A 26,562-nucleotide genomic window follows, 5' to 3' on the forward strand; every position below is an offset into this window, starting at 1 on the left:
CATGATAATAACCGCCTTGTGATTGGTCAGTGTTTTCACTTTGTCCAATCACAATCCTTCTTAGAACAAAGACTTCTCCCCGGTGAATGAAAACCACAGAAAAAGTAAACATGGCGGCCATCATTTCAGAAGCGGAAGTGACGGCCGCTATAGAACAGGCGTTTGCCGAAGATTTTGACGACATGGAGGAACCAGGCGCTGAAGAGACCCCAAGTGAATCTAAAATTGAAACCATGAGGTGTTCTTTTGAGCCAAAAAACAAATACGTTAGTGATGTCGAAGACATGAACGAGTATGTTCTGTCGTACTTTGAATCGTTGAATCATGTAAGTCGGAGAATTATCACCGAACAGCGCGAAGTGATGGCCGAACAAGGCAGCGAATGGGATAAACTGAGTCCTGAAGAGCAGGATAAGCTCATAGACCAGCGTATGGTTGGTCCTAAAGTAAGAAAACACTACTATCTTGACGATTCTTTTTCAACGAGAAAGCCCGTTTGGTTTCCTGTGTTAAGGCTGGCCCACGGAATTTCGGGGTCAGAGGAGCCCTCCGCTTTCAACCCACGAGACAGCATTGCATCTGTCACGGTAAGCGTTTGTTGTTTGTATCCTCGAGGTTTGTTTTATAGTAGTTGTTAACTTTTTAAGAACGTTTCAACTTGGAAACAAACGTTTTGCCTGAGACAGCTTTTTTCCGAAGGTAAGCTGAAGTGAATTTTCTGTGTTTGAAAGTCTCTTAAATTGTCACACTTTGTTCTTCGATCGCCAAGAAGCGTGATTCATCGTCAAGTGGTGATAACAGTAGTTTTGGGTGTGGTAGTGAAAGATTCTAAACAGATGCGGGAAATAAAGTAATTTAGAAACTTTTATAACTGCGATCTAGTCTGAATTTATTTATTTTTCTCTACTTTTTTTTTCAAATGTTTAAAGCTTTTAATAAGCTTGCTGTATTTTAGCTTACAGCTGTGCAGAACCAGAAAATAAATTTACTTTGGGCACGTCTACAGCTGTTTTGTGATTTTAGTAATGCCAGGAGAACGTAATTATCTGAATGTTTTTCATCTTGTTTCGTGACGCTTTATATCAAAGTCAATAGTTGAATTACATTTCTGAAGTTTTGAAAACTTCCAAGATGTCTATACAACATCATGCTGATTATACATATTTAAAGTCAACAAAAACAAATTATTTGATTTCATTTCTCTTCGCGCACATGTACTGTTCCCTGAAACCTGGAGCACTAGAATGCCCATAACAGTAAAGAACATCCTGAAAATAATCAACCCTACAGTATAGATATGAAACTACTAGTGACAGCAACTGATCTTACCAACCGAAAGATTGAATTGAGTACATCAGGTCTGGGTGATCATCGACAACCATGTCCAGGCTTTTAGCCTGAATTTGAAAAGGGGCTATTCAAAATATGCTATAGGGCCTGCTCAAATGAGCAATTTATAAGACAACGTATAGACGAAATATAAAAATTTTTTCTATAGAAAATGGTCATCCACAGGTCACCTGAACCCCCATCTGACTAAAAGCCTGACCATGGCCCAATTTGCGTATATCCTGTGTCCAGATCCAGGTCCTTAGAAATTCTAAGGGGGAGGGCAGTTTAAATTTCTTGAACAGCTTATAGCATATGTGGTGTAATACGTAGTCAAAATGGGGATGCTAAAACTTGTCTAAATGCAAGCCCTTAGTTATATGTATGTGCATGTAAGCATGTAAGGACTATTAATAATTTAATTGTATTTAGACAGTCACATACACAAAATGTCCACAGTGACAAACAGGAAGGTTGTGTGTTGCATGTGAGTGGTTTTGTGGTTGTGAGAATAAAGGGACCATGTTCTTTGTTTTTGGGAGGCTCTTTGGAAACTTAAGAAATCTTGGACAGTACCACAGACAATAACAATGTTGGTGTATTGCAAAATGGAATTACCATAAATTTCCCAGAGAGTGACCTCCAAAGTTAACAACAAATTTCATGCTTGTGAATTAGTAACTCACAAAAGCACTGACCCTAGGTGGTGGAATTATGAGACAGTGGTAGAACCTGGCAGGTGGCCAAAAAGAAAATGAATTTTCCTGTACATACATCTGGGCTATGTAACATACACTCTCTACATGTCTTGTATTCAGTAGGACCCTTGTGTTACATGTAAAAGAAAATTAGTAATCCTCACTGATTTTTTTTTTTCCAGGAAGACATCAGTTTCATCTCCTTATCCTATGCATACATGTATATGTCATAAGTCACTTTTGTACCTTTTTCCTGTAATCTACGGTTGTAATGACCAGTTTGCTGTTGCTGTGTGCATATCCAGAATCATTTTTTCATGATTTATCATTTTTGCTTTGTTATGTTTTGTCATTTCAATAGGAATTCCATTCCAAAGATCAGTTTTCATCTCCATGGTCCTGGGAAACAAGAGTGAGTGCTTAGATTATTGTGCCGATCAACCAATGGGGCAATTGTTAATTAACAAATATACATGTATTAAAATTCTTACTTGGTGCTGAGGGTTAGGGGACCTCAACCTCGATGCAATTTTTTTTTGTTTTGTTTTGTTTTGTTTTAGTCCCTTAACTATGTTAGAATTATTTAAAGTAAAAAGGTAAAGTCTGCATACAAGCCAAGTTGCCCATCAGGCTGGAGCTTATCCTGGTTTCTGTAGCACAAAGTGACTAGGATTATTTCTACTCCCTCCTGGATGGGATGCTAGTCCATTGCAGGGTTACCCTCAGCATTAAATTTGCTGGTACCCATTCACCTGGGTAGAGAGAGGTGCTGTGAGAGTTAAGTGTCTTGCCCAAAAATACAGCATAATTTCCCCAGTCAGGGTTCAAACCTCCAGACCACTCAATCTGGAGATGAGCACATTAACCTTGAGGCCACTGCCGTGAATTATTTTAAGATACTATACTTGGCCTATTTGCAGTGTAAGTTTTAGCTCTGTGTGTGCGTAGTTGTGATGAGGCCTCCACTTTTTTTGCACAGTCTAAATTTAGGGAACGATTAGCTTCTAAGAGTCAGATTAGTGGTAGGCTATTGTTTCTTCTTTTGCTAAGTTGATCAATTTTTGGAGATCTTGATGGTTTCTGCTGAAATTTGGTAGCCTCTCCTATTCTAGTTAAATTTAGCAAGTACATTAGCAAGTCAGGGCATCTTCAACTATATGTAGTTTCTATTTTTAGCCTGCTTCCCATTTACTCCTCTGTACATCAAGCAAGCAAACAAACAAATACATCAAGCATGAGGTGTCTGTGAAAAAAAAAAACATCAAACAAATTGCATAATTTGTATATTTTCCCAGTTTCTCCTGCTTCTCATTTTTTCAAGAGGTTCTAATTTTTCTTGTCCTGTGTCCATCCTTTTTCTCATTTTACTATTTTCTGAGTGTCATTAGTCATTTGAAGCCCTGCAAGATGAGTGTTCAGCGTCTGGTGTAGAATGCACAAAATATCAGTTAGGTCAAATTCAACTTCTCAAACTGATTTATTTTTCAATTCATCAAGTTTAACAAGGAAAATCATAACTGTGATGTTGTTTGGCTATCTGAATTTAATAAGCTTGCACAGATTTTTGTGATTTTATTTAGAGCTCTGTTTTCTCCTTAGCTTTACATGTAGTTTCCATTGAGAAGAAAATACCAAGCACTCAAGGCAGTGTTTCTTTGCATTTCCAAACACCTTGAAGTTTGTCAAAAAATTCTGTGTCTGCTGTGTGTCATATTTCTAACTCTCTTCACAGTGTTTGGAAACATGATGAAACACTCTTGGTCATGTTTGATATTAATATTACTTCAAAATTCAACTTGCTAGTTCATTGTATACAATGTGCTTACAAGTATTTATGTTCTTTATCTAACTTGCTCAAGAGTCAACAAGATCTGCAGTTGTTGTTGGAAGAAGGGGAACTCGAAGAGCAACTGAAAAATACCTTAGAAGCTGATCTTGAAACAATAAACACTGCAGCCATTGCCGAGTTGAAAAAAAGAGAATCCCATGACTTTGACGTGGCATCTAAAGACACAAGCCACAGTGGAAGTATTCCTGGATCAGAGCCATTGTCCAGGAAGGAATTTGTTTTTGATGGTCTTAAATACAGCCCTGCCAGTAGCATGCAAGGGAGCAAAGCTAGTCTTTCTTCATCATTACAAAAAGGGAGTAAAGCAAGCCTCTCATCCACAACACCTCCTAAAGGAAGTAAGGCAAGTCTCATTTCAGAAACACGTCTGAAAGGAAGTAAAGCAAGTCTTGCTGTAGAGACTCCTCCTAAAGGGAGCAAGGCAAGCCTTGTTTTAGAAACACCTCAGAAAGGAAGTAAAGCAAGTCTTGTTGAAGAGACACCATCAAAGGGAAGTAAGGCAAGTCTTGAACCAGAAACAGTTCCAAAAGAGGGTCAACCAACTCATGTGTCAGAGACACATTCAAAACAAAGTAAAGGCAGTCTTTTGTCGGAGGTAACTCCTAAAAGTACTGTGAATGTTGAGTCATCATCATTACCAAGTGAACCTTCACCTCCAAAGGAGGAAAATGATTCCAAAGAGGCTGCTTCAGTTGATATTAAAGTAAGTAAAGCTGGGAGTATCATGAATACATGTATTTGTACTGAAGTGACAAAATGGAAATTACCTGATCATAGGCGTACGAGCTGGGGGGGGGGGGGGGAGAGGGGGGCTGCAGCCCTCCTCCCCTCCCAAGCCATGGAAATGACATAATTTTTCGGACAAAATGCTCATGATTCGGGCAACGACACTTGAGAGAAAACATCACAAAATAATGCTATTAGCGTGATTTCCAAAACTCGTAAAAAAGTGACCACTTTTTTATGAATCTCTGTGTGTGATTAGACGCCTGGCCGGAAGTCTGTAGACCGTCAAGTGACCTGAGGTTTTTAGTTAGCTACGAGTTGTTTAAATTTGTATCGTGGAAATCCACGATAAGGATATTATTGCCTTTCCCAATTTTCTATCAACAAAACAAGGACACGAATCAAAGCAAACAAAGACCAAGACTTTTGTTTTTGTGGAAGCCCTGAATAGAGCTGTTTGGAATATCTTAACCGTGGGGTGTTTTAATTTCTTTCTTGAATTTTTCTTTGGAGGTGTTTCTCTAGTACGTCCACGTTGTTTACCATCATATTGACATGGCTTCTGAATTCATGGAAGGCTTGAAGGACTTCTAGCAATGCCTCATGTTGTTCTTTGAACATCTGTTTGTTGTTCTGAACATCTGTTTGTTTGTTGTTCTGTTGAGACGCTTGTCTCGAATATAGGATAGCTTCTGTAACAGTCGTCCAAACGGTACATCTTGAAACACAAATGTCTCTGTTGCTGATCAGTCAATTTCTGAACGAACGCCATGAAAGGAAGAACTTTTTCTTTTAATAAGTTTTAGATTTTACTTGATTGAGATTGTTCATGGAGGTCATTGAGTATCCAAGCTTTCACTATAACTATCTTTGCGGATGTTTTTGTTTTTCACGCAAGTTGAGTGCGTTTACATCCCAATTTCAACACTCACACATTCGGGCATTGCTTAACTTGTTTGGGCAAGAAGGTGTCTGCCCCCCAAGTCCAAAGGTGCCCGTACACCTATGTACCTGATGAGTCAGGGAAATACTAATATTTTACAACAGGTTCAGTTCAACTTAGCCTGCGAAAACAGCTGAGGACATCTGTCTCGCAAAACACCACTTGGTGTGGGAAGTGAAGGAGGATGGCTGTTTTCACGTGGTAGTTCAACTAGGTGGATGCAATTTTAGGTCCTGATGTTCATGTCAGTGAGATTTTTCATTTGTACTCTAACTTATGGGCAACTCTACATGTATCTACAGTATGGCCACCTTTTCCATTGTATGTTTGTATGTTTTACCATTTTTTTGTTATTTCTAGTGTTGTTTTTTTGTTTGTTTGTTTGTTTGTTTGTTTGTTTTCTGTGCATGTATTAAGGATAAACAAGGGTCAGATTGCTATGCTCTGGTGGGGCTAGTAGTTCACATATTGAATGTAACAACTCTCAAATTATAATAAGATTACAAATGTCAGCAACACTGCACTGCCTCGTAACCTAGAGTTTTTGTGGGAAATATAGGACAGAGCAGGACAGCTCCTTCCTCCCTCCCCCAACAAAATTGTCTGAAATTGTTAGTGTCTGGGATTTTCCTGGCATGTGAAAAACAAGCTTGAAATCCTTCCAAAAGGAAATCTAGATATACAGTCATGTATTCCCCCTTTTCTGATGTACATTGTAGACAGCTTACAGTATGTCAATCCTGAGGGGAAAAATGAACATAATTTATTGTTGGATGTATCTAGACTTTGTTGCATTATTTTGCACTTCGGTGGGTAAAGCTGATTAACAAACATAATTTTGTCGAATATATTTTGCATAATTTCCACATTTTGTGTCATTGTTTTCTTGCAGGATGTTGATGTTAGTGCTGGTGGAAATTCAAACGATCTGTTGGCTTTTCTAGTCAATTGGTAGCTTTGTTGTACTCTTATGTGCTGTGCATAACATACTTTTCCTGCCAAAATTTTGAACTTTACTAAATTCAGAAGTACTTTTAACAATGTTCACTCATTAGGCATTGTAAATATTGACAGCAAACTGGGTGTAAATCAAGAACGTGAACAGCATTTAAGCATAATGTACCTACCTAGCTATAATCTAATCTTACAGCTTTATTCAGGGAATTAAATTTTTATGAGTTTGGAACTGTTGCACTTTAAAGTGTTGTCAGTTTTTTTTCTCAACATATAAGTTTCCAATCTAAAACCAGAAAAAATGTGAAAGTCAAGTTAAGTGTGAAAGTTGTTATTGTTTCAAACCAGGCATTACAGTATACAATGTACCCAGAGTGAAGTACAGTACCAGGGCTTGAAAAAAGTGCCGTCTCATTGTCACAAACAAGTAGATTTTCCTGCTGGGCAAGTATCTTTTCATTCTCACTTGTCCAACAGGCAAGGTTCCAGGCAAGTCATCTGCCAACCAGATAAGAGAAGGTAACGAAGACTTGCAGGGCAAGCAAAATTTGAGAGCTGTCTGTACAGAGGGCGATCTAGAATTCAAGTTTTTTTCTAGCCCTGAGTACCATACTAATATTAAGTGCTTTTATTACTGACACAACTACTTAACACTCTTGATATGACCAATAACTAAATCAGCCAGTCAGAGTGCCCCACTACAAGTTGAATAACAAATTGAAGTATTCTCAAGTGTCGTGCATAGTAGAGTTTCTACTGCATGGTCTTTTTAAAATCATGAGTTATTAAAGTACTTAAAAATCAATCTCTTATTGACCAAGCATGTTCCGAACTGTACTATGTGCTATCCCTCTGAGTTTTCTGTATAAACCATGCTGTTTATAATCCATACTGTTTAGACCTGGGGTCACAAGGTAACAAACTCACATTTTTTCAGAAATCATCTTTTGGCCACCTACAGCTATACTTCTGTAAAATGGTTGCCACTGAAACAAAGTGTAGCAAGTGTGAACTGACAAAGTGTAGACGTACTAGATAATTTTTTGTTCATTAAGTGAAGGAATTAGTAAAAATATATATATTTCAAAGTGTTTTGCTGAGTAAATAGTCAACTAGTTATTTACAAATTTGCATTGGTTTCCATGACATTACTTGTGGAGATTTTGGATTGGCCTGAGGACTTACCAGTGTCAGACTCCCTCATCTCTTTTTTTGGGGGGGGTGGGGGGGGGAGTGGGTGGAGTGTGTGTTGGAGAGAGTGGTGTGGGTTGTGTTGTGGAAAGAAGGAAAGCTAATTAAGATGCATGATATTGGTTTAATAAGACGCGTGATAATGGTTAATGGCAAATTGAATTGCTTGTAAAATTGGTGTTAGCCAAGGAGGCCCAGAAATAAACTACCATACACGTCATGCGCAGTGTGTTTCCAGTACGAGGTTCTTGCTAAGGCTTATGGACTGACACAGCTTAACAGAAACCAAACATTCAATATTGTGTAGAATAATTTATTCAAATTTACCTGAAATGCAAACAATAAATAAAAGCAGGTCGGTATGTTTATTGTAAAATACAATTCTCATAACGAAATTTGAATATCAACGACTGTAGATATAGAGCAATGAACCTTTTTACCAATGTCACGCAATGTCAACAATTTTTCATGTAATTTTTCATATGAACAAAACACCACCTCCATCATTTTTACAAAGAAATGTATACGAGGGGGCAAGTGTTTATATTTGGTTTATATTTCTTTGTAAAAATGGTCAAGTTTAGGGACCCATATTTTCATGAGTTTGCAAAAGATTCTTATGAAACGTCTCGCATATTCATTAAAGTAAGCTCGATTAATCGAGCGTTGAGGATAATTGTTTGGTGTGAATGAAAAAATCGGAAAAGAATGCCATCGGTAAAAGGGTCCATTTTATGTGATTATTTCCCGTCACTTGGACAACTAGCTGTTGAATAGTCTATAATAATTCAATTTTTGTTCATAATTTATATTTCAATAGGTAACTCATATCGGGTATTTCTAAAATGACTCAACTATATACACCTGGTTTGTCGATTTAAAATATTAACAATGGAAAAAAAAACATTTTTCATCTCGTTTTGGAGGCAAATGAATATTGCTCCATGATCACCACTTTTCTAGCAAGCGTTACTAGAATTTTAAAAGTTTCCAGCGGAAAACAAAACGGTGTTCTAAAAATTTTCTTCACTTTCCAGTACTTTAAAATATTATTTTCTAAGTCGCTGCCGCAGCCGTTACGTGGTTTTGTCATGCAACCCACCTCAAGGAAATGAAGATTGCGTGACGACCCACGTAACCGTTAAGGATGAAACTACATGCATCCTTTACTAAAAGAAGAAACCGTTTATATCTTTCATACACGTTAATTACTTGTGTCTCTGTTTTAACGTCTAATGATAAATAAATACTTAAAACGACGTCTTAAAAGTTCAGTGTTAAAATAACTATTAGTAAAGAACAGAGCGTGACAAGACTGGGGTAGACTGCTGATCCAAACGATTGTTCGTGGACATGATCGCATCCATGATACCCTTGGGTCGTGTCTTGCGTTACGCCTGGTGTCGCAGTGGTTGTGATCACTCCCAGATTATCCTTCGTACAACGCATCCACTTCAAAGCTATACTCTTGGGATAATCAGCCTCGATTTGAAGCTCCCAATCATCAAATCTGTAGTATGTACTTCCAGCGAAGAAGTAGCTCTTTCCATTCCTCCACTTCATGGCTCCATCAATATGGGCAGGTAGTCCTTTCCAAACACTGGTGCTTTTGGGGTAACCGTAATCAATCTTGCGTCCGTTGTAGCGCCAATACTTGTCGCCTTTGAAGAAGTACGTTCTGCTGTTTCTTCCCCAAACAAAGGCAGCGTCCATATCTTTCAAGTCCATTGGCAACCCATATTGCCTGAAATCGCGCGGTCCGTTGTACTCGATGTAATAGGTATCTCGCTCGCTTCTGTAATAATATTGCCAGACCCTTTAGAGAAAACCAAATTTAGAGTAACTATCATAGCCGCCGACATTAAAAACATGATGCTAACTCCTAGAACATTATCTAACAAGTAATAAAGCAAGCGATTTCAATCGGAACTGTTCGTCCTGAGCTGGTTCAACCAGCTAAGAATTACCTCCTCAGTCCCAGTAATGGGAAAAGGAACAGTGAAGCTTGGTCCACCCGGGAACATTACAAATACCCCGAATAATGTTGAATTCGGCCTACCTTGCATTTCGTATATCTATTTGTACAGTATAGTTCTTGGGTAGAAGAACGCATTCTTTACAGACGTTTTGTGGTTCCGTGTTCTACTATCAAAATATATTGTCGTTCTTTCAAATTCTCATATTCTATTTTTCCAACAAAACAACCAAAGTCTTTTTAAAAGTATGTGTCGTGGAAAATGACGCAAAAGTTGACACTGAATGACGTTTCAGGCTCTTCGAAAGAGGTGTCGGAAAATTAACTTTGTCATCTTAGTTTCAAGACTACTTCCAAGTGCTATGAAACAACTCAGTCAAACTTGAATCAAACAAAACTGGATTCAAGAACAGGCACTTACTTAGCTCCGCTGAAGAACACCAGCCTGTTAGCGCTTTTCCTGTAAGCAGCGTCAATCTTGTTCGGGAGTTCCTTCCACAAATCAGTCACCCTATGAGGCCCACTCTCCAGGCCTGCACCGCTCCCAGATGAGATGATCCAGTACTGCGTACCCTTCAGCGCGTACGTTTTCTTGTCAGGGGCAAGAAAGAACGTGTCGTACGAGCTCATAGAACAGACATCATTTTCCTCAGGGACGGGAGGCTTGGTAGTTGCTGGTTTCGGCGTCGCCGCTGCAGGATTTGTCGGCCGTGCTGGTCTCCCTGAAATAAATTGATTTGGAAAATCAGAAAAATTGTCCGTGCCATGGTTAGTCCTTTCTTCTCTACACTCCAGCTATAAATTCTCTTTAGAGATTTTCTTTCCTTTATGTACATACTGATTTGTACATCCACCCAGGTGTATAAATGGGTACCGGCGAATTTAATGCTGGGGGGGCTAACCCTGCGATGGACTAGCATCCCATCCATGGGGGAATAGAAATACTCCTACATGTTGTCGCTTCATGCTAAAGAAACCGGGATAAGCTCCGGCCTGATGGACCACTTTGCCCGTATGCAGACTTAACTCACCATAAAGCGCCTGAATTCCCTGTATGTCGTCATAGGTAAGCTTGATGTTCTCCTTGTAACCTTTGTACCAAGGGTACATGATGGATTCCCGCACGTTGGAATGTTCCAGGCCCAGACTGTGTCCAAACTCGTGAACCGCCACCCAGTCCAAGTTGATGCCGTCCTTTGCTCCTATGGTGAATCGCTCACCATCGTCAAAATGCGCGTCACCCGATAAGCCTGCAAAAAAAAAGAGATCGTTATTAAACTTTCCGTTGCTCTTGGCTATTGATAATAAGATAGGTGGTGATAAAAAGTTTAACTTCTACGATCTGCCAGTAAGTAAGTAAGTAAGTAAGTAAGTAAGTAAGTAAGTAAGTAAGTAAGTAAGTAAAGACTTTGTTTAAAGAGGGTAGCACTAAAATAGTATAAAAATACTAACAAACCAGTGCCCCTCTAAAAATTATGTACAATACGGATGTTAAAACTATGGCATAACTATGAGATAATATAACGAATAAAAATACAAGCGATAAGAGATAAAATCAATTAAAAGTACAAAAAGTATACCTAAATCACAGAATAAAATGATTTAAAAGCTGCCAAAGAGAGTTCCTAGTTCCTGCTAACAATGACGAACTTTTCCACTGACTTGAAATGCCGGCCGGAGAGTAGTCTGCGATAAAACGTTTTAAATGAATGCAGTAGATCCGAGTTCAACTCCGAAGAGCTTTAAAAAACAAGCGTGAACTGACATGTGGCATGATACGCCTTCTTCCACGTGGGATGTTGACCTTTTTATCTCCGATCTTGAGGGGTTTTTGGAATGCTCAAACTCAATAGAACTTGTAAACAATTTTCTGTTAATAAAAAATATAAACTTTCCCTGTATGTACAAATCTGCGAGCCAAGGCTAGGGTATTCAGATAGATAACACTATCTCACGCTAAACCGGAAATACCAAGTTTGTATTTTGTTTGTTTGTTCACTTACCTAAGTTGTTATGAGGGTAGAACGCATGCGCCAAAGTTCCGCCTGCTCCGTCAAACGGGTAAGCATCACTATGGTAACCGGTCTCAAAACTGATGTGAATATCAACGTCTTTATCATCAGCGTATCTGTTTTCGTTAATTCGCAGATTGGTTGCATCACTCCATAACTTGAACGCCTTTCTGAAGGTTTGCCGTTGTTTCTCAGTGTCCCTGATGTCTGATGTGAAAGATTTGATTTTGTATGTCAGATCCTGTCAAAAAGAGTAAAACAATATTAATTTTATAACCAGTGGACCATAACCATGAATTCTGAATATATTTTGCCGCGCACTTTGATCAATTTTTATGCAAAAATACATGAATCAATGAACCGAAGATCCCAAACAGACAACATAGCTAGTTCCTATTTTTTGGTGAGGAAAATGTGTCATGGGATTTCTTGCCGAGTTTAAATACAGTACTGTGAGTACATGTATTTCAGAAATGAAATTTTGCCGCAAAAATACTTCTGACATGGATCCCCACATGAACTTTGAGTTCAAGTGCCCTTGAATATAGAAAGAGCTTTCCGATGCATCTGAATTCTAAAATTTAACATCATCAAGTCCGAGGAATCATTTTTAATAAAACGCCATAGGAAAAAACCTGAAGATGAGTAACGCAAGATTTTCATTTTCTTACGTGTTTCTTCCATCGTGACCCTTGCAACGTGTATCTCTTCTTTCTTCGAGTGTTATCCGTCTTACCGAAGTCCGACACACCACAACGGGATTCTCCCATGAGCTTAATCGTAGCCGCGTCTAAGTTGCCTGTTTCCGGTAAACCACCATAACGCTGTAACATTTTGATGGATTTTTCTAAATCTTGTTGGCTTCTAAGTTTCCCCGTTCTGGGATCATCAGTCACCAAATAGCCAAATCTTGTTAAATAATCCTACAGTGCAAAAGGTAATAAATCATGAATGTTTGTTTATAGAAGTATAATTATTGCTTTTAAATTATAATGAAAGAATCTATAAATTTGCGGAGGCAATGAGTCTGTACCTCCAAAAAGGCGTTACCATGAGTTACGTCATAAATATGATGTCATCAATATGCAACATAAATTATAGTCAAAATACTGCCGGATCTTGAAGTTTATAAAATACAACCATCTGTTCGCACAAGTATGTGTTTGCTGGACAAACAAAACTAAGATTATGTCATGTTACCGAAAAATCCAAATAATGATACTAGTTCAATTAATTAGTGTTTCTTTCTGGTGACGTAGCGTTTCTGTAACTTCCGCCAAGATTTCTATTTATTTATTAACATTGGATTTTTTACAACACAGACAATTTCTGTTCAGTTGTCATGTGCCTCGTGATGCAGCTTCAATATTTTCTTTCATTTTGTTTCCCTGCTAGACTGTCTTATCTCGAGTGGCTCTTAATTGACTCAACTTAAAAACGCAAAAGTGATCAAAAGTGGCAACAGGCCAATGAACATATAGAAAGTCACGCGGTAACTATATAAAGACGACGTCGTGTTTTCAGTGCTAAAAGTAGCACGGCATGGTAGATACAAAACTAAGACAAAGAAATCAAAATAGTCTTGAATCGTTATTTAAATCAGATTTAAATAAGATCTCGTCTGGAAGAGTTCATATTTCCTTTTCAGCTCTTAAGAGCGGAATTTCAAGCCGAGAAGGAAACGCAGAAAGCTAGGGTCACGTTTGCTCCATTTGCTGTGAATCGTGAAAACGCGCACTACGTACCTTGCATAATTCTCGCATTACTTCACTTCTAATAGTCAAGTTACGGTCAATTTAATTCAGGGACGGGTTTTATATTTCATTAGTAATCATGTAAACCTAATGCTCAAGAGCATGACGTCATAGGTTGTTGAACCAGATAATTCTGGAACCAAACTACGCTGACTACGAAATACTCGTTACATAAATGCAATGATTATTTCGATTTTAGAAAATGCCCTCATACCATCAATTTGATAAATATACATTACCAAAAGGTCTGGACAGCAGGAAAGTCACAGTTTCAGATACAAAACGAAAATTGTTAATTTTACAAACGTGTTTCTTCTGTTTATATTAATATTTATGTAACGTTCAATCTTTTTAAGTCGGCCAATTTGCATCTTCCGAAATATTTGCACCGAAAAATGAAGACGTTTCTGACGAGAAATGTTTGTAAAATTAAAATTTTGGTCTTTATTATTATATCTGATAAATGTATTAGTTTTAAAAAGAAGAGATTTAGAATCATTTCGCTGCAGATCGCATTTCTATTCGTTTGTATCATGTCACAGTTTGATTTCCGTGACAAATGACGCAAAGGCGAAACATGCTTCAATGGTTACATAGCAGAGTAAAAATTTTGAGCCAACTTCGTGAACTACACTGGAAAATTATGAATAACAAGGTGACATAAAATAATGAACTTACGAGGAAAGGATAAAGTTAATACTTACAATTCCTTCCGCAACTTTCTTTGAATTGAGTGGACTACTGTCTACGAGGTTTGGGAAGCAAAAGGAGAAGCAAACAACGAGGATTAACCGAAGTGCCGTCCTCAGACGACCAAAATTTTCTGTGTACGCCATTTTCTACTCCACAATACTAAACACTTGCCACTATTTTAAAATGCTCGGCCTTCAACACCGAAAGTTGCCGCTGCAGACAGATGTAGATTTGTCTTTCGTCTATCGTCTGGTGTCACAAATGAAAGTTCTGTCCTTATATAAGCGAAAACCTCCCTTCGCGTGGATCAATGCCAACTAGGAATATCCAACACCACCGCAAACTAAATATTGGGTTCGTCGATAAGATTGTGCCTCTGCAAAACAGCTTCAACGAGAACAGGAAAAGGTGTGTTTACCACTCTAAAAGAGTAGTGAAGACTCATCAGTTTATAACCCATTGACCGTAACAAGATACACTTCCGCCAGAAATAAGCGGGTGCTATTTCACTCCCATATTTGGCGAAAATGGATACCCTTCAAGTTATCGTGCAAGTCGGAAGTCACACGATCTGTTTCAAGTTCTGCGTACACTGTTCGTCTATCGCTGATCCGATGACAAAGCTTTTTTCCTCGTTTGTGTTCCTGTAGATACAGTTTGTCGTCTCCTCCATGAAAGACAATAAGCAATTAGAAATAAAACCACACCAAAACGAAGCAAGGCGAATATTGCGATTTTTGACCTAATCAGTATAATTAGATCTATTTTCATTGTTGAATCTGAAAAGGCGTGAATTTTACCCTTATCGAAAGGTAAAACATTTTTCTTTCATTTTGTTATCGCAGGTTCACCTCTTTAACAGCTTCTGCGTGGTTGCTATGAGTCAACATTTAAAAGCAAAGTTTCAAGCGAGATCTATTTCGTTGCAATGTTTTCTCCTTGCTCCTGTTAAAACCACAAATATTGCTCAAAACAAAATCATTTGAACGGTAATTAAAATCTAACTTGTCCATTTTTGTTATGTAGTCACCAAAGGATCACATTTTATTGCATACGCAATAAAGTTATTGTCTGTCTGGGCAGTGTGTTTGGGCTATATCGTTTTACTATCACGTTTTAAGCAGAAAGTCAATTATTAATTACAGTATTTAGTTTGCCGAGTTTCTTCTTATTTGGTGTGAGCAGAAACCGGAGTCCAGTATTCGAGTTAATGAAAGCACAACTCATCGTCTACTGTTTTCTTACAGTATTTCATTTCTTATCACGCTGTTTATCAAGTTGACTTATTTGGACACTATTCGATGTGAGCTAAATGCCGACTGTGGCAATAACAAACAAATAAATCGCTGCTCACCGTCCGATTGAGAGTTTCCGGCCTTATTTTATCAGTTGTTCCAGTTTTTGTCGAGCTATCAGCACAAAAGGGGAAGATCCTGTGATTTACTGCACCAATGCCTTGCCTATTTCAGTTCTAGCTGCTGGTTAGCTCTGGGTACATAAGCTTACATTGTGAATAATGTTCTAGGTGCTAACTGCGCATTGCAATTCGGTTCAGTGCTGCATGCAGCTTACGGTTGTGAAAGGCAACTAGAAGGACACGATTGCCTGTCAAGTGGCCTTGCTGTACAGGCGAATTCTCTCAAGAAAAATGCTGAAATTCTAACAAAATCAGTAAAGAGTATTTTGTAGTTGATCGAACATGGAACGCTACGTTCAGACTTGTATATACAGGAGGACTCTTATGTCTGCTTTTGTCGCGTTTCGGGCGGGCAGGGTAGGGCTGTAGTAGTTTCTGTGACGTCATTTATTGTCGTCACTGGCTTCACGTGTTTCTTTTCTCGCCATGCAGTTCACGGATTATAGATTTCTCAGTCTTTGAAGCAAGAGATTAGAAAGGGTAAGACAAGCAGGCACAAAGATAATCAGTAATGCATTGGAGTTATCTTTGCACCAAAAAACCTGACTGCATGGAAGTCTGTTCAAGAGCGCGTTGCAACTCTTACCCTACCCTCCCTCCTCCGCTAAAGTTTTCCCCGTCTCGCCAGACACTGCTTTTACTCGCTAACGGAAAGAAAATATTTGCTTAGTAGCCAGAATACACAAGAGCGAATACATGTCTCTATAAGCAACTGAAGGTGGGTTAGATGCACTATATGACAACTGGCACTCGCGCTCGCTCTTTACCAGTATAAGAGCGGAGACCTAATGACTGGGGCCTTTGTGTTACTGAGTATAGAAGCGGGGTCTTCCCTCACCCAAGTATAAAACTTCTCACGGCCACTTATTTCTTACATTATAAACTCTACCGCCTAACCGTTATGTCAAGGCCTAAAGATTTTCAAAATTTTTCCCCTCTGCTCATCAGAGGGGAAGATAGAATACAACTGAATAACAACAACAATAGAGTACAGGTTATTTTGCAGGGTAACTTTGAGGTGTTAAAAGGGAAACAACAATCTTTTGCGCATGTCTAAGTGATACGATGAACAAACTATTTAACAGAAACAGGTTCCTGAAGCCAAAAAAAATTGAGAATCACCAAAAACGGCTTGCATTTAAAATCGTCAATTTCCGTGCTTCAAGCCGGATGTGAGTGTCAACAACAAGGTGAATAAGCTTTAATACTCCCTGCTAAGAAAACAACATTGATGGTTACTTTCCTTTGCGGCCTGCAGTCAACACCAATTAAAAGGCGCCTAGTTAATTATCTTTTTTAATACCGCTATTAAAACACTACTTAATATGGCAAAACTTCGAACTGAACTAAAACAACTAGAGGTTATATTCCAGCAAGAACATACGTAGATAAATTTAACAGATAAGTATTTATTGGCGTGCTCAAAAAGCACAAGCGCTCACGTGCTCAAAGTTGTCCAGACAGTTAGACTTTCCGTCTCGTGTTGGGTTTCCTAAATAATGACTTCCTGTAATGTGCGAGAAGAGAAATACCAAATAAAGCCTACAAATATGTGCCTTTAGGTTAACCTTTCAAGGCTTTCTTCAATGTGTGTCCATTATCTGTAAGACTCTGACTTTATTTTGTCTAAACTCCCACGCTAAGCTCAAAGGGAGTCAACGCGAACTGCAATGCAATTTTCATCTTAGAAAGATTCCTGAGTGTGGCTATCTACACGGCACGCACTCTCCCGGATATTCCCAATGGCTTCCTACGCTGTTCCGGCACGTTCTCGTTGGTTTCAGCTCGTGCCAGTTGTAACAGGATGTCCCAACCGATTACCTCTCTTATTTTGTTTTTGTCAGGGTGATTTTCCAAGCTTTCCTAAACAGAAATTTGCCAAGACAATACTGAACGGCTGCCCTATATATTTTCGTGATCAGATGATTAATTCAGTATGATGACCTATGAACACGGCTCACGTAAGCGAAAGAGTAATACAACTTTCAGCACTTAGGATCAGACTCCGGCGATCAGGTAACTGAATATTCCTGAATAGGAACAGACAATTAGATTTCAGCGAACAGAAGCATGCACGCGAGCAAAAAACAAACAAACAAACTAACTAACTAACAAACAAGCAAACAAGCAAACAAACAAAAACAAAAGCAACAAATCTGAACTTTGGCAGTGGAGAAGAAATGGAAGCTTTATTCTGCAGTAAAAGAAGAAATAATCAGCCATATAACAGTATGTCGGCTTAAGTATAATTACAGATCAGAATACTAATGAATTCAGAGCTCAGTCGCGCTTCAGTTAAACTAACTGCAATCTTAACAGGACAGTGGCTAAATCAAATTACCGGTACTCTGAGCAAACCCGTAAGCGAACGTTGCGCTTGTTGCATGTACATCCATGGACAAATGGGCTAGCTCTGAGTTCTGTAGTCAGAGGCTTTCAGCATTGTAAGGGGAAAGAGGTTGTGGAAAGTGGGGGAAGGGGGTTTGGAAAATGGTACATTACTTAAAATGGCAGAAAAGGTAACGTACTGAATCGCGTCGAGTTGTCAGTATCACCGTCAGCTCATCTCCAACTTGCATTGGAGATCGACATTAACGCGAGTAAACACAGGACGCAACATACTTTCGTTTCTTGTTTAATTCCATGAGAAGAGAACAAATGAATGAAAAAATGTACACACTCATGAGAAATTAAGTAAAACGTTTTAGGCATTGGCTTGCTTAAACATAAATAATGATATGTTCAGTTACCTGCACTGAAGGTTTAAACAATTCTACGAAGAATTAAATTTCTTTAACTGCATTACAATTAAAACACGACATGACTTTCCATCCCATACGCACTACAGTTAATATTAAAGGTCTCCCATAAATTAGGTACAGCAAATTTTGTCCTGTGGCATGACTGGATTTTAAAAGCAGCCCTGCTTCGCTCTTCTGACAGGGGACTATATTGCAGGTCTACATATCATTCACTGTTTATATAAGGGTGGAAAACATATGCTTAATTATAAAGTGCGCATTGTCATACAATAGTTAAATATACTCTATATATACATCGCAATAGTTGTTTTTAAATGATGATTTAGTCTGCTTATCTTACATACTGACTCGCTGAAAGAATATTGTATGCTTAAGTGTTAAAAATAAATAGCTACGGAGCGTAGCTTGCGACAACTAGGCTCTCTGAACAAACCGCAGCAAATTGCTCTGAATACAGTACTTAAAAAAACCAAACGAAGGTGCCCTGGACAATATAGTGATATTAATTATAGTATTGTTTGATTGAATGATTGATTAATGGCAATACCCAGGTAACGCTACGAAATAAAATAGTGCGATAACATGTGGCGGTAATTTTGAAGGCAATAACTTTTGATGTAACATTTTAGAATTTTTTAATTGGTATTTGTAAAGTAGCATTTGTTTTCTTGTATAAATAAAAGGTATTGTATTGCATTGCTTTGCATTGCATTGCTTTGCATTACGTTGCATTGTTTTGCATTTTATACCATGCCATAGGAAATACAACCAATCAGAATACAAGAAAGCCGTTGTCTATTCGACAGTATCACATCCAACCCTCCCATCATGCGCCGCGCGTATGCGGCATTGATTGTGTGGTTACCACTGTATTTTATACGGCATGGTATAAAATACTTATGCGACGCTTTCTCATGGTATGCCATGGAATATCCCAGTTATTTCCTCGGTATACACACTCGCCTAGAGACTCGTGTGAGAGGAAATTCAAGGTAGACCACTCAAAAGCATTGTATTGGATGGATTGACTGACTGATAGACTGTGGCCACAGCTGGCCATATGATCGATTGACGGGTAGAAAGTTGTCATATCAACATCAGTGAAAGTCACTAGCCCATATTAGATGATGAGACTGTACACCCCTGGGCAAAAAAATCAGTGAAACTGTACAACAGATGTTATTATAAAGACCGCGAACAAAACGAATTCCACCGCATGTGGAAAAACGCTGCGAGTTGCTATCGAAGATAGTGAAGACCGATAAGGTGATATTTTCCCGCCAATAAGCCCGACTGGAGAGCACCCCATCCAATAAGTTGATATCGACTTAGGATATCCCTTCCGAATTCGGACAGATGCGTCATCTAAGGTGTAATATTCCGCCCCCTTGAAAAAGTACGTCTTTCCATTTTTCCACTGCAGTGCGGCCTCGATGTGGCTAGGTAACTTTGGCAACACGGATTGAATAGTCTTAGGATATCCAGGGTCAATACTCTTTTTATAGTTGTTATATCTCCAGAACATGCTGCCTTTGAATATGTACAACTCCCCGTTTGCACCCCATTCCACAACCGCATCCATGTTGTGTACTTCAGCGGGAAGGTTCAGCTCTGTAACGTCTCTCGGCCCTTGTACCAGTGTTCGGTTTGAGTACGTCCAATATCTGCAAAGGGAGTAAAAGAATACTTAATGGTTCTTCCAAGGTTTTCTATGGAAATACCCTGCAAGTAAATATAGTCTCCGATAAAAAGATAGTTTCAGCCAATAGTTTCAGACAGTCTAGCTTGCAAATGTTTCGTGCCGACAATTTTCGAATATTTTCAAAGGCCAGTTAAAAATTTTGGGATTCCCAAATAGCGAAATAGCTAAGGAGCTTTTACAGCAATTTCCGAATTGCCCAAAGATTTTCGGGCAGTTTATTAGGTCTAATCAATGCCAAGAGAACATCAAGGTAGTCAATGTATGTAAACATTTACAGAACCTTTCCTGAAGATCTGCCGAGGTACTTTTCCGACGACTACATAAAGTACTAGGAAATGAAGAACCCTGATTAGATATTTTGTCCCTGTAGAGCTTTTTTCAATTGAGAGTCGTAAAACCAAAATCAAACCAGTCACCTACCAGTTAGACTTCCTGGCCAATCCTAACCAAAAGTAAAACCAAAATAATGCAAGAAAATTGCCTGATTACTTTCAGCACTCGATTGAAAACCACTGTGAACCGCATAATAAGTAATTAGTAACATTTAAAGTTAAATAGGAACCTTGATCCTTTAAAAATGAACGTCAGTCTATCATAATGTCTTGTGTATCCAGCATCGATATCATTTTCGAGTCCATCCCAGAACTGTGATATTTTCAAAGCGCCAGTGAAAGCTCCCTGATCGCCAACCGGCCAGAAATACGCGCCCTTGAATGCGTAGGTGGTCTGATCAGCTGTCATTATCATGGCATCAAGCGTACTGGTGCATGGATTGGGTTTTCCTGGAGACTGGGTCGGGTCTTGGTGAGGTGTTGGCGGGACCCTGTTGATTGAGGGTTTACCTAGTGACGTAAAATCAGCAAGGTGTCAATTAACATATTGAATGAATCAGAATACTTTTAAGAGAGGAGGGAGAGAAATTTGAAAACGCAGCTTTATTAATATTCCTACGGTTAGGCCTACCGTCCACACTAATCCGTCACGAAAAAGGAGCTTTTCGGAACGCTCTTCAAACAGGAGGAACTTTAAAACGCCGGTTTCGCGTTTTAGTGTGGACGAAAAACGTTTTGAAAACGGAGCTTTTCGAAAACGATGACTTCACAATAATCATGTGATTTCCCTGCCAAAGTTTTCCCCTCCGGTGATTGTTGCCTTCTCAAATCAGCCGTAGAGTGGACGGAAAACCTTTGAAGAGAAAAGCCGGAGTAATTGCAGGAGAGGTTTTTCCTCTTGGAGGCTGTTACACACGTCCTCGTTCCGAGGGTCTTTTATCGTCCGGGGCCTCTCCCGCTCCAGGGGACCGGAAGATGAGAGACCCTGGGAACGAAGTTGTGTGGCGCACAGCTACAATGGAAATGAGGGCATTTGTTTCTCAGGGTCTGCTTAAAATATGAAGAGGGACGAGAGTCTGATTTCCTCGTGGAACATTAAAAAAAGAAACCATAAACTGCAAGGGACCGCACACGATAAACACTGCCAACGTAGGATCTACAACAGATCTGATCAGCCAAAAAATGTATGAAGACAAGCAATAAACTGCAAGGCTGATACTGATTTAAAAAAGACCCTTGTTCACTTCTTCCAAGAGAAAATGAGGCGACGATCTGTCCACAATGAGCCGAGCTTGATCATTGCTATTGTCTTCATGTATAGAACACAAAAGATAACATCAACAGAAGGACAGATTAGGACAAAAATTGCATGTGAGAGTTAACTTACCATATAACTGTTGAATTCCCAGAATATCATCTCGATGAAGCTCCAGTCCCGGATGATAACCACTGTAAATCGGGTACATTATGGCCCCTTTCGTTGAAGAGTGTTCCAGCCCCAAACTGTGCCCCAGTTCATGTAGTGCTAACCATTTTAGATCCACTCCCCCTGGCTGGCTTTTGTGAACCGTGAATAGTTCTTCGTCATCAAAATGGAGATCTCCAAAACGTCCTGGAGTCGGAAAAAAAGTTGGACATGTATGAAATGCGAACTAGCGCCCACTCTTGTTTTATGGATTCATCAATCCGTCCCTAGGGACGGCGCGTACGCAATGATAAAAACTTGAACAAGAAAATCTCGGTTTCAGTATGACTGAACGTATACGTCGAAGTTCAATAACGGTACCGGCGAATTTAATGCTGGGGGTAACCCTGCGATGGACTAGCATCCCATCCATGGGGGGAGTACAGTAGAAATATTCCTACTCCTGTCCTAGTCGCTTCATGCTACAGAAACCGGGATAACCTCCGGTCTGATGGGCCACTTGGCTCATATGCGGACTTTGCCTTTGTACGATTAGCCTGGAAGCAATGTATAAAACAGAAATAGAATTTCTTTTCCCAAACCTACCTGCATTGCTTCCTGGGAAGTAGGCATAGGCAAGTTCTCCTCCTCTGCCATCGAACGAATATCCTCTGTCTTTCTTATTTTCAAAAATTATCTCAATGTCAGCGGGTCCGTCGGTCACTTTTGAGAAGGTCAGCGGAGAAACCTTTGCCCACATGCTCAATGCAGATTGTATTGTATTGTCGACTTGTTGGCGTGTAAGGTCTGAAGTGTAAGTTGCCATCTTGTAGGTTAACCTCTGAATGAAAAAAAAAAAATGAAATTACAGGGAACAAGAATTACTAGATATATGGAGGATATTAGACTGTGGCTTGAAGATACGAATTTTATTTTTGGAGTGGTTAAGACATTTTTTACGAACTCGCGCAGCAAGTGTGCAAAACAAAAATCTTCAAGCTACGGTTGAGTTTTCTCTCTATTTTAAAATTATCGATAAATTAACAGATTGCACAAATGTAGCGTGCGAACACAGACATATTTCCGGCTGTCGCTTGTCTCCGCCACACAAATGACCGTGACAAAAAAATGCTGGAAATGACGTTATCAATATCGTCACTAGTAAGGATATGGAAAATAAACCATTAGGGTCCCGGATGTAGTTACGTATAAATTATTTGAGTGGTGTATTTCCGGTAAAGCACTCATGTCTATGCAATAAATGTTTATTCAAGTAAAACAAAACGACCACCGGATTTTATATGATTGTGGGTGCACGTAGTGTACATTAACAAATTGTTTCGAATGAATTCGACATAGTTAATAGGTTAAGGCCACATCCATACTACGCCGGAGAAATGCAGCGGTTAGGTCTACTGCCCACACTAATCCGTCACAAAAACAGAGCTTTTCGAAAACGCTATTCAAACCGGAGAGGTTTGAAAACGTCGGACTTGCGCTTTAGTGCGGACGAAAAACAGTTTTGAAAACGGAGGTTTTCGAAAATGATGAGGTCTTGACAATCATGTGATGAACCCTCACTCTCAATGATGCACTTCAGCTTTTCTGCCGCGCCAGTGATCGTAACGTTTTCAAATTTCTCCGGCGTAGTGTGGACAGAAAACATTTAATGCGTTTTCGGGGTGGAAACTCCGTTTTCAAATTTCTCTGGCGTAGTGTGAACGGGGCCTGAGACTAACAAATGACAGGTGAATTATAAGTAAGATTTATGCATATGGCGTGTCGAGTTGGGGCTGAGCTGGGGACTGCTTTCGGGAAAAAACATTTATCTTCACTTTTCCATAGTCTGAGATCAAGGGACGGACTTGTTTCCGTTATTTCGAGATACCACAGCCTGAGTTAAGTAAGTCATCCGAGAAAGAGAAAGACTTACATTTTTATGCCAAAAAGTCCCATGAAGAGAATATCTCTTCTTTCTTCGGAACTGTGCCGTTTTCCCAAGATCTCGGAAACCACAGCGTTGCTTAGTAACCAGGTCGACAGTACTCGGGTCTTCGGGATTTCCCGTCTCATTCAGCCCGGTGAAGCGCTGAAGATTTCTCACAGCTTGATAAAGCTTCCATTTGCTTCTCACTCGTCCAAATTTCACATCAGTAGGAGACAAATAGCCGTATCTCTCCAAATACCTCTGATGATTGAAAAATACATGTAAGATACGAAGGAACCACTCAACAGATCGACATTTGGCAAACTAAATATAACCTTTTTCGAGACATAAATGTTAGATTTTGCCGATTTCTTGTATTTGAAGATTAATTTCCTGAATTTCAGAGTAGCTTCAGGACGTATAATACTTACAGACAAATTTGAAAACCCGACGGTCCGCAATTTGTCCAGAATCTTAATTGTAACACCACAGGTTAATTGTCGCACCACAGAGTTATTATGAAATCGACTTCAAGTTAACCGAACCCTGAACTGAACTAGCATTTGATTACTCCTGAACTAAATAAATGTTTCTTTTTCCAGAAGAATTTATTATGATCGATCAGTAGTTAAGTATATATGGTGGACTGGGAAAAGTTAAGGGATTTTAGTTCCATACGGCCCATTGAACTTTGAAAGTGGTTTCAAAGCACTTTGCCAATGCCTATTGTATTGTGCATGTTCTACTTTTAGACGAGTTCCGCTAAGTGGTCGACAAGCGTTTCGAATTGACATTTTAAACTTTAAATATTCCTTTTCTTCAAAAAAGGTGAGACAAAAACTAGAACTGGACGGGAAAAGATGAAAAGGAGAACGAAGAGTTTGAAGAGTTATTCAGAAGAGTTTGTACTACATAAGAATGAAAGTAAACTATTGGATTGAAAAAACGTCATTTCAAACAATTTGTCTCTGTTTCCATGGCCTGAACACAACTTATATCTGTTATTTCATTGACTCTTAACAACCAGTCGACTTTAAGTTTGCGGTCACCTCTTTCGAGTGGTCGTTAAATTTGAAACTTTACGCTATTTCGACATTTATTGTACTAGTCACTGTTTATAAAATAACCCGTAAAGGAATGTGAATATGTCTTTGTATTATCTGTTCACCAGCCATGAGTTATTTATAACAACCAACCGCAAAAATTCAGACACAATGAACGTTCTTTTTTTCTGCAATGTCGTTATTCGACCACTTAGTATTTATATTGATCATTTGTTTAATACATCTTTCAAACACATGTGAAGTAGGAAAAACCGAACACCTTTCACTTTCCTACTGCATAAATTATTTTTCTTTCCACTCCCGTGAGTCACAGAATGATCGTAGTTTTGTTTGGTCTATTTTGATGGCCATGGAGGCAATTCAGAATATTATTTATTCGCGGAGAGAGCTTGTCAGCCTCAGAAATGATTACCAAGTCTAGACGTAACGGAACTATTGAGATTTTTTCCCTTGCTCCGCTCTGAACCAAAGCCATTGATAATGAAAGTTGCAGGCCTACAGCTGTACAAAATTAACTTAGTTTGGATCCGGCAGTTCACACAAAACTTAAGACTATCGAAAACTGCTATGTTTATTATATTTGACACATGCTTTCGTGATATTCCACCCGCACATGTAGGAGTTTGTTTGCTCTGTACATGTTTGTTCATTCGGCCCCGCAGAGAGCATCACATAATTGACGTCATGCGTGACATCACATTAAGAGAATCCGTCCTTTTGTCGTCAAATCTGTGAGCACAGGAAAGCTCTAAACGAACATGTTTTGTTAAGTGAAATTCCTTTGCGTGAAATACATTCCTCGTGACTGAACATATGAATTTTTTTCACGCCAATTCATTAATATGTGAATTTTTTTTTTTTCAACGTGAGCAGAACGATATTAGCGCTGGTTAGGCAGTATTGAATATAACAAACTTTCAATTTTGCGGAACTTATTTTGGAGTTAAAAATTCCGTTTTCTCTTTCTTTTGCCGGTTAAGTCATGAATTAAGTCAAAAAACATTAACGCAGCTTGAAGCAAGAACCTCAATATGCACGCCTTCAAAACGAGCTGAAACATTGAAAGAGTGCTACATGTGAACGGTATGAAACCCAGACAGATTGAGACAATTTGCATGGGGTTTGCGAAAGAGCGGACAAAAAGTTTTCTTCAAGACTATGACTGAATTTAATTTTCAGAAAACGTTAGTTCTCGAAGGCATAATTACAGTGTAACAGAAGGAGACCTTTACACAGACTTGTTATGCGAAGGCGTGAAAAGCTATTTCTGTTCTGAAATTTTTCTAGACATAGATCCCAGTTTGACGAAGAAAACAGCCGGTTCCCAGCTGGTAAGAAAACCCGAATATGTTCTTATTTTTAAGTATTGAACCCGAACAAGTGGATTTCAAATCGAAACTTACCAAGACGTTTGTCGGTAGCGCGGCAGGTCTTGCCGATACGAGTGCGAACACTACAACCAAACACGCCAGAGCTAGTGCTCTCATATTTAAAGATGTCGAAGTAGTAACGCTTGTATTTTTCCTGTTCAAAAATGTCTTAGCCGCTCAATGACTTCTTAACGCATTCAGTGGGTATGGTGTACTTGAAATCTGCGAGTAACTGCTTTCGTTGTTAGTTGCAATTACGTATTATTTCAGAACAGGTCACAGTTCACAGCCAATGAAAATTAAACAATCATTTTCCTCTTTTTACAAGCAAGAACAATGCTGGCATTCCGCCCTAAAGACAATAGTCCTGCTGTCTGGTGAGGAAATGAAAGTTGTACGCTATGAAGGTACAGGATATCCGACAAGTTGCGATGTTAAACAAAAACCGCATTGAAAAAC

At 39.1% G+C, this 26,562-nt stretch overlaps 3 protein-coding genes across 3 annotated transcripts; 1 reads left to right on the forward strand and 2 right to left on the reverse strand.

Moving 5' to 3' along the window:
- Positions 1 to 69: 69 nt before the first annotated feature.
- LOC110056351 (uncharacterized) lies at positions 70 to 7,910 on the forward strand. Its single transcript, XM_089292173.1, has 4 exons — positions 70 to 587; positions 2,389 to 2,439; positions 3,887 to 4,579; positions 6,438 to 7,910. The coding sequence occupies exons 1-4, from the start codon at positions 87 to 89 to the stop codon at positions 6,498 to 6,500; spliced, it is 1,308 nt and encodes a 435-aa protein (XP_089148299.1). The 5' UTR covers positions 70 to 86; the 3' UTR covers positions 6,501 to 7,910.
- A 79-nt stretch (positions 7,911 to 7,989) lies between these two features.
- Positions 7,990 to 14,589, reverse strand: LOC110056355 (matrix metalloproteinase-25-like). Its single transcript, XM_020762821.2, has 6 exons — positions 14,136 to 14,589; positions 12,349 to 12,600; positions 11,669 to 11,918; positions 10,697 to 10,915; positions 10,087 to 10,387; positions 7,990 to 9,506 (listed from the first exon to the last, which is right to left on the reverse strand). The coding sequence occupies exons 1-6, from the start codon at positions 14,265 to 14,267 to the stop codon at positions 8,954 to 8,956; spliced, it is 1,707 nt and encodes a 568-aa protein (XP_020618480.2). The 5' UTR covers positions 14,268 to 14,589; the 3' UTR covers positions 7,990 to 8,953.
- Positions 14,590 to 18,160: 3,571 nt separating this feature from the next.
- On the reverse strand, positions 18,161 to 26,398 carry LOC149110035 (stromelysin-1-like). Its single transcript, XM_089292499.1, has 6 exons — positions 26,137 to 26,398; positions 23,676 to 23,930; positions 22,349 to 22,583; positions 21,725 to 21,949; positions 20,568 to 20,847; positions 18,161 to 19,967 (listed from the first exon to the last, which is right to left on the reverse strand). The coding sequence occupies exons 1-6, from the start codon at positions 26,218 to 26,220 to the stop codon at positions 19,460 to 19,462; spliced, it is 1,587 nt and encodes a 528-aa protein (XP_089148625.1). The 5' UTR covers positions 26,221 to 26,398; the 3' UTR covers positions 18,161 to 19,459.
- Between the last annotated feature and the right edge of the window lie 164 nt (positions 26,399 to 26,562).

This window comes from Orbicella faveolata, unplaced genomic scaffold (genome assembly GCF_042242905.1).
Source record: "Orbicella faveolata isolate gen_17 unplaced genomic scaffold, um_ofav_v1 contig_24, whole genome shotgun sequence".
Taxonomy (NCBI): Eukaryota; Metazoa; Cnidaria; class Anthozoa; order Scleractinia; family Merulinidae; genus Orbicella; species Orbicella faveolata.

Excerpts from the sequence above, each read along its gene's own strand:
- LOC149110035 (XM_089292499.1), bottom strand. The coding sequence starts at position 26,220 with ATGAGAGCACTAGCTCTGGCGTGTTTGGTTGTAGTGTTCGCACTCGTA. Across the intron at positions 23,931-26,136 it reads CGCTACCGACAAACGTCTTG|AGGTATTTGGAGAGATACGG; the intron begins GTAAGTTTCGAT and ends TTCAATCATCAG. Across the intron at positions 20,848-21,724 it reads GGGAATTCAACAGTTATATG|GTAAACCCTCAATCAACAGG; the intron begins GTAAGTTAACTC and ends TTACGTCACTAG.
- LOC110056355 (XM_020762821.2), bottom strand. The coding sequence starts at position 14,267 with ATGGCGTACACAGAAAATTTTGGTCGTCTGAGGACGGCACTTCGGTTA. Across the intron at positions 11,919-12,348 it reads GGTCACGATGGAAGAAACAC|GATCTGACATACAAAATCAA; the intron begins GTAAGAAAATGA and ends TCTTTTTGACAG. Across the intron at positions 9,507-10,086 it reads GTGTTCTTCAGCGGAGCTAA|GGTCTGGCAATATTATTACA; the intron begins GTAAGTGCCTGT and ends TTTTCTCTAAAG.
- LOC110056351 (XM_089292173.1), top strand. The coding sequence starts at position 87 with ATGAAAACCACAGAAAAAGTAAACATGGCGGCCATCATTTCAGAAGCG. Across the intron at positions 588-2,388 it reads ACAGCATTGCATCTGTCACG|GAATTCCATTCCAAAGATCA; the intron begins GTAAGCGTTTGT and ends TCATTTCAATAG. Across the intron at positions 4,580-6,437 it reads CTGCTTCAGTTGATATTAAA|GATGTTGATGTTAGTGCTGG; the intron begins GTAAGTAAAGCT and ends GTTTTCTTGCAG.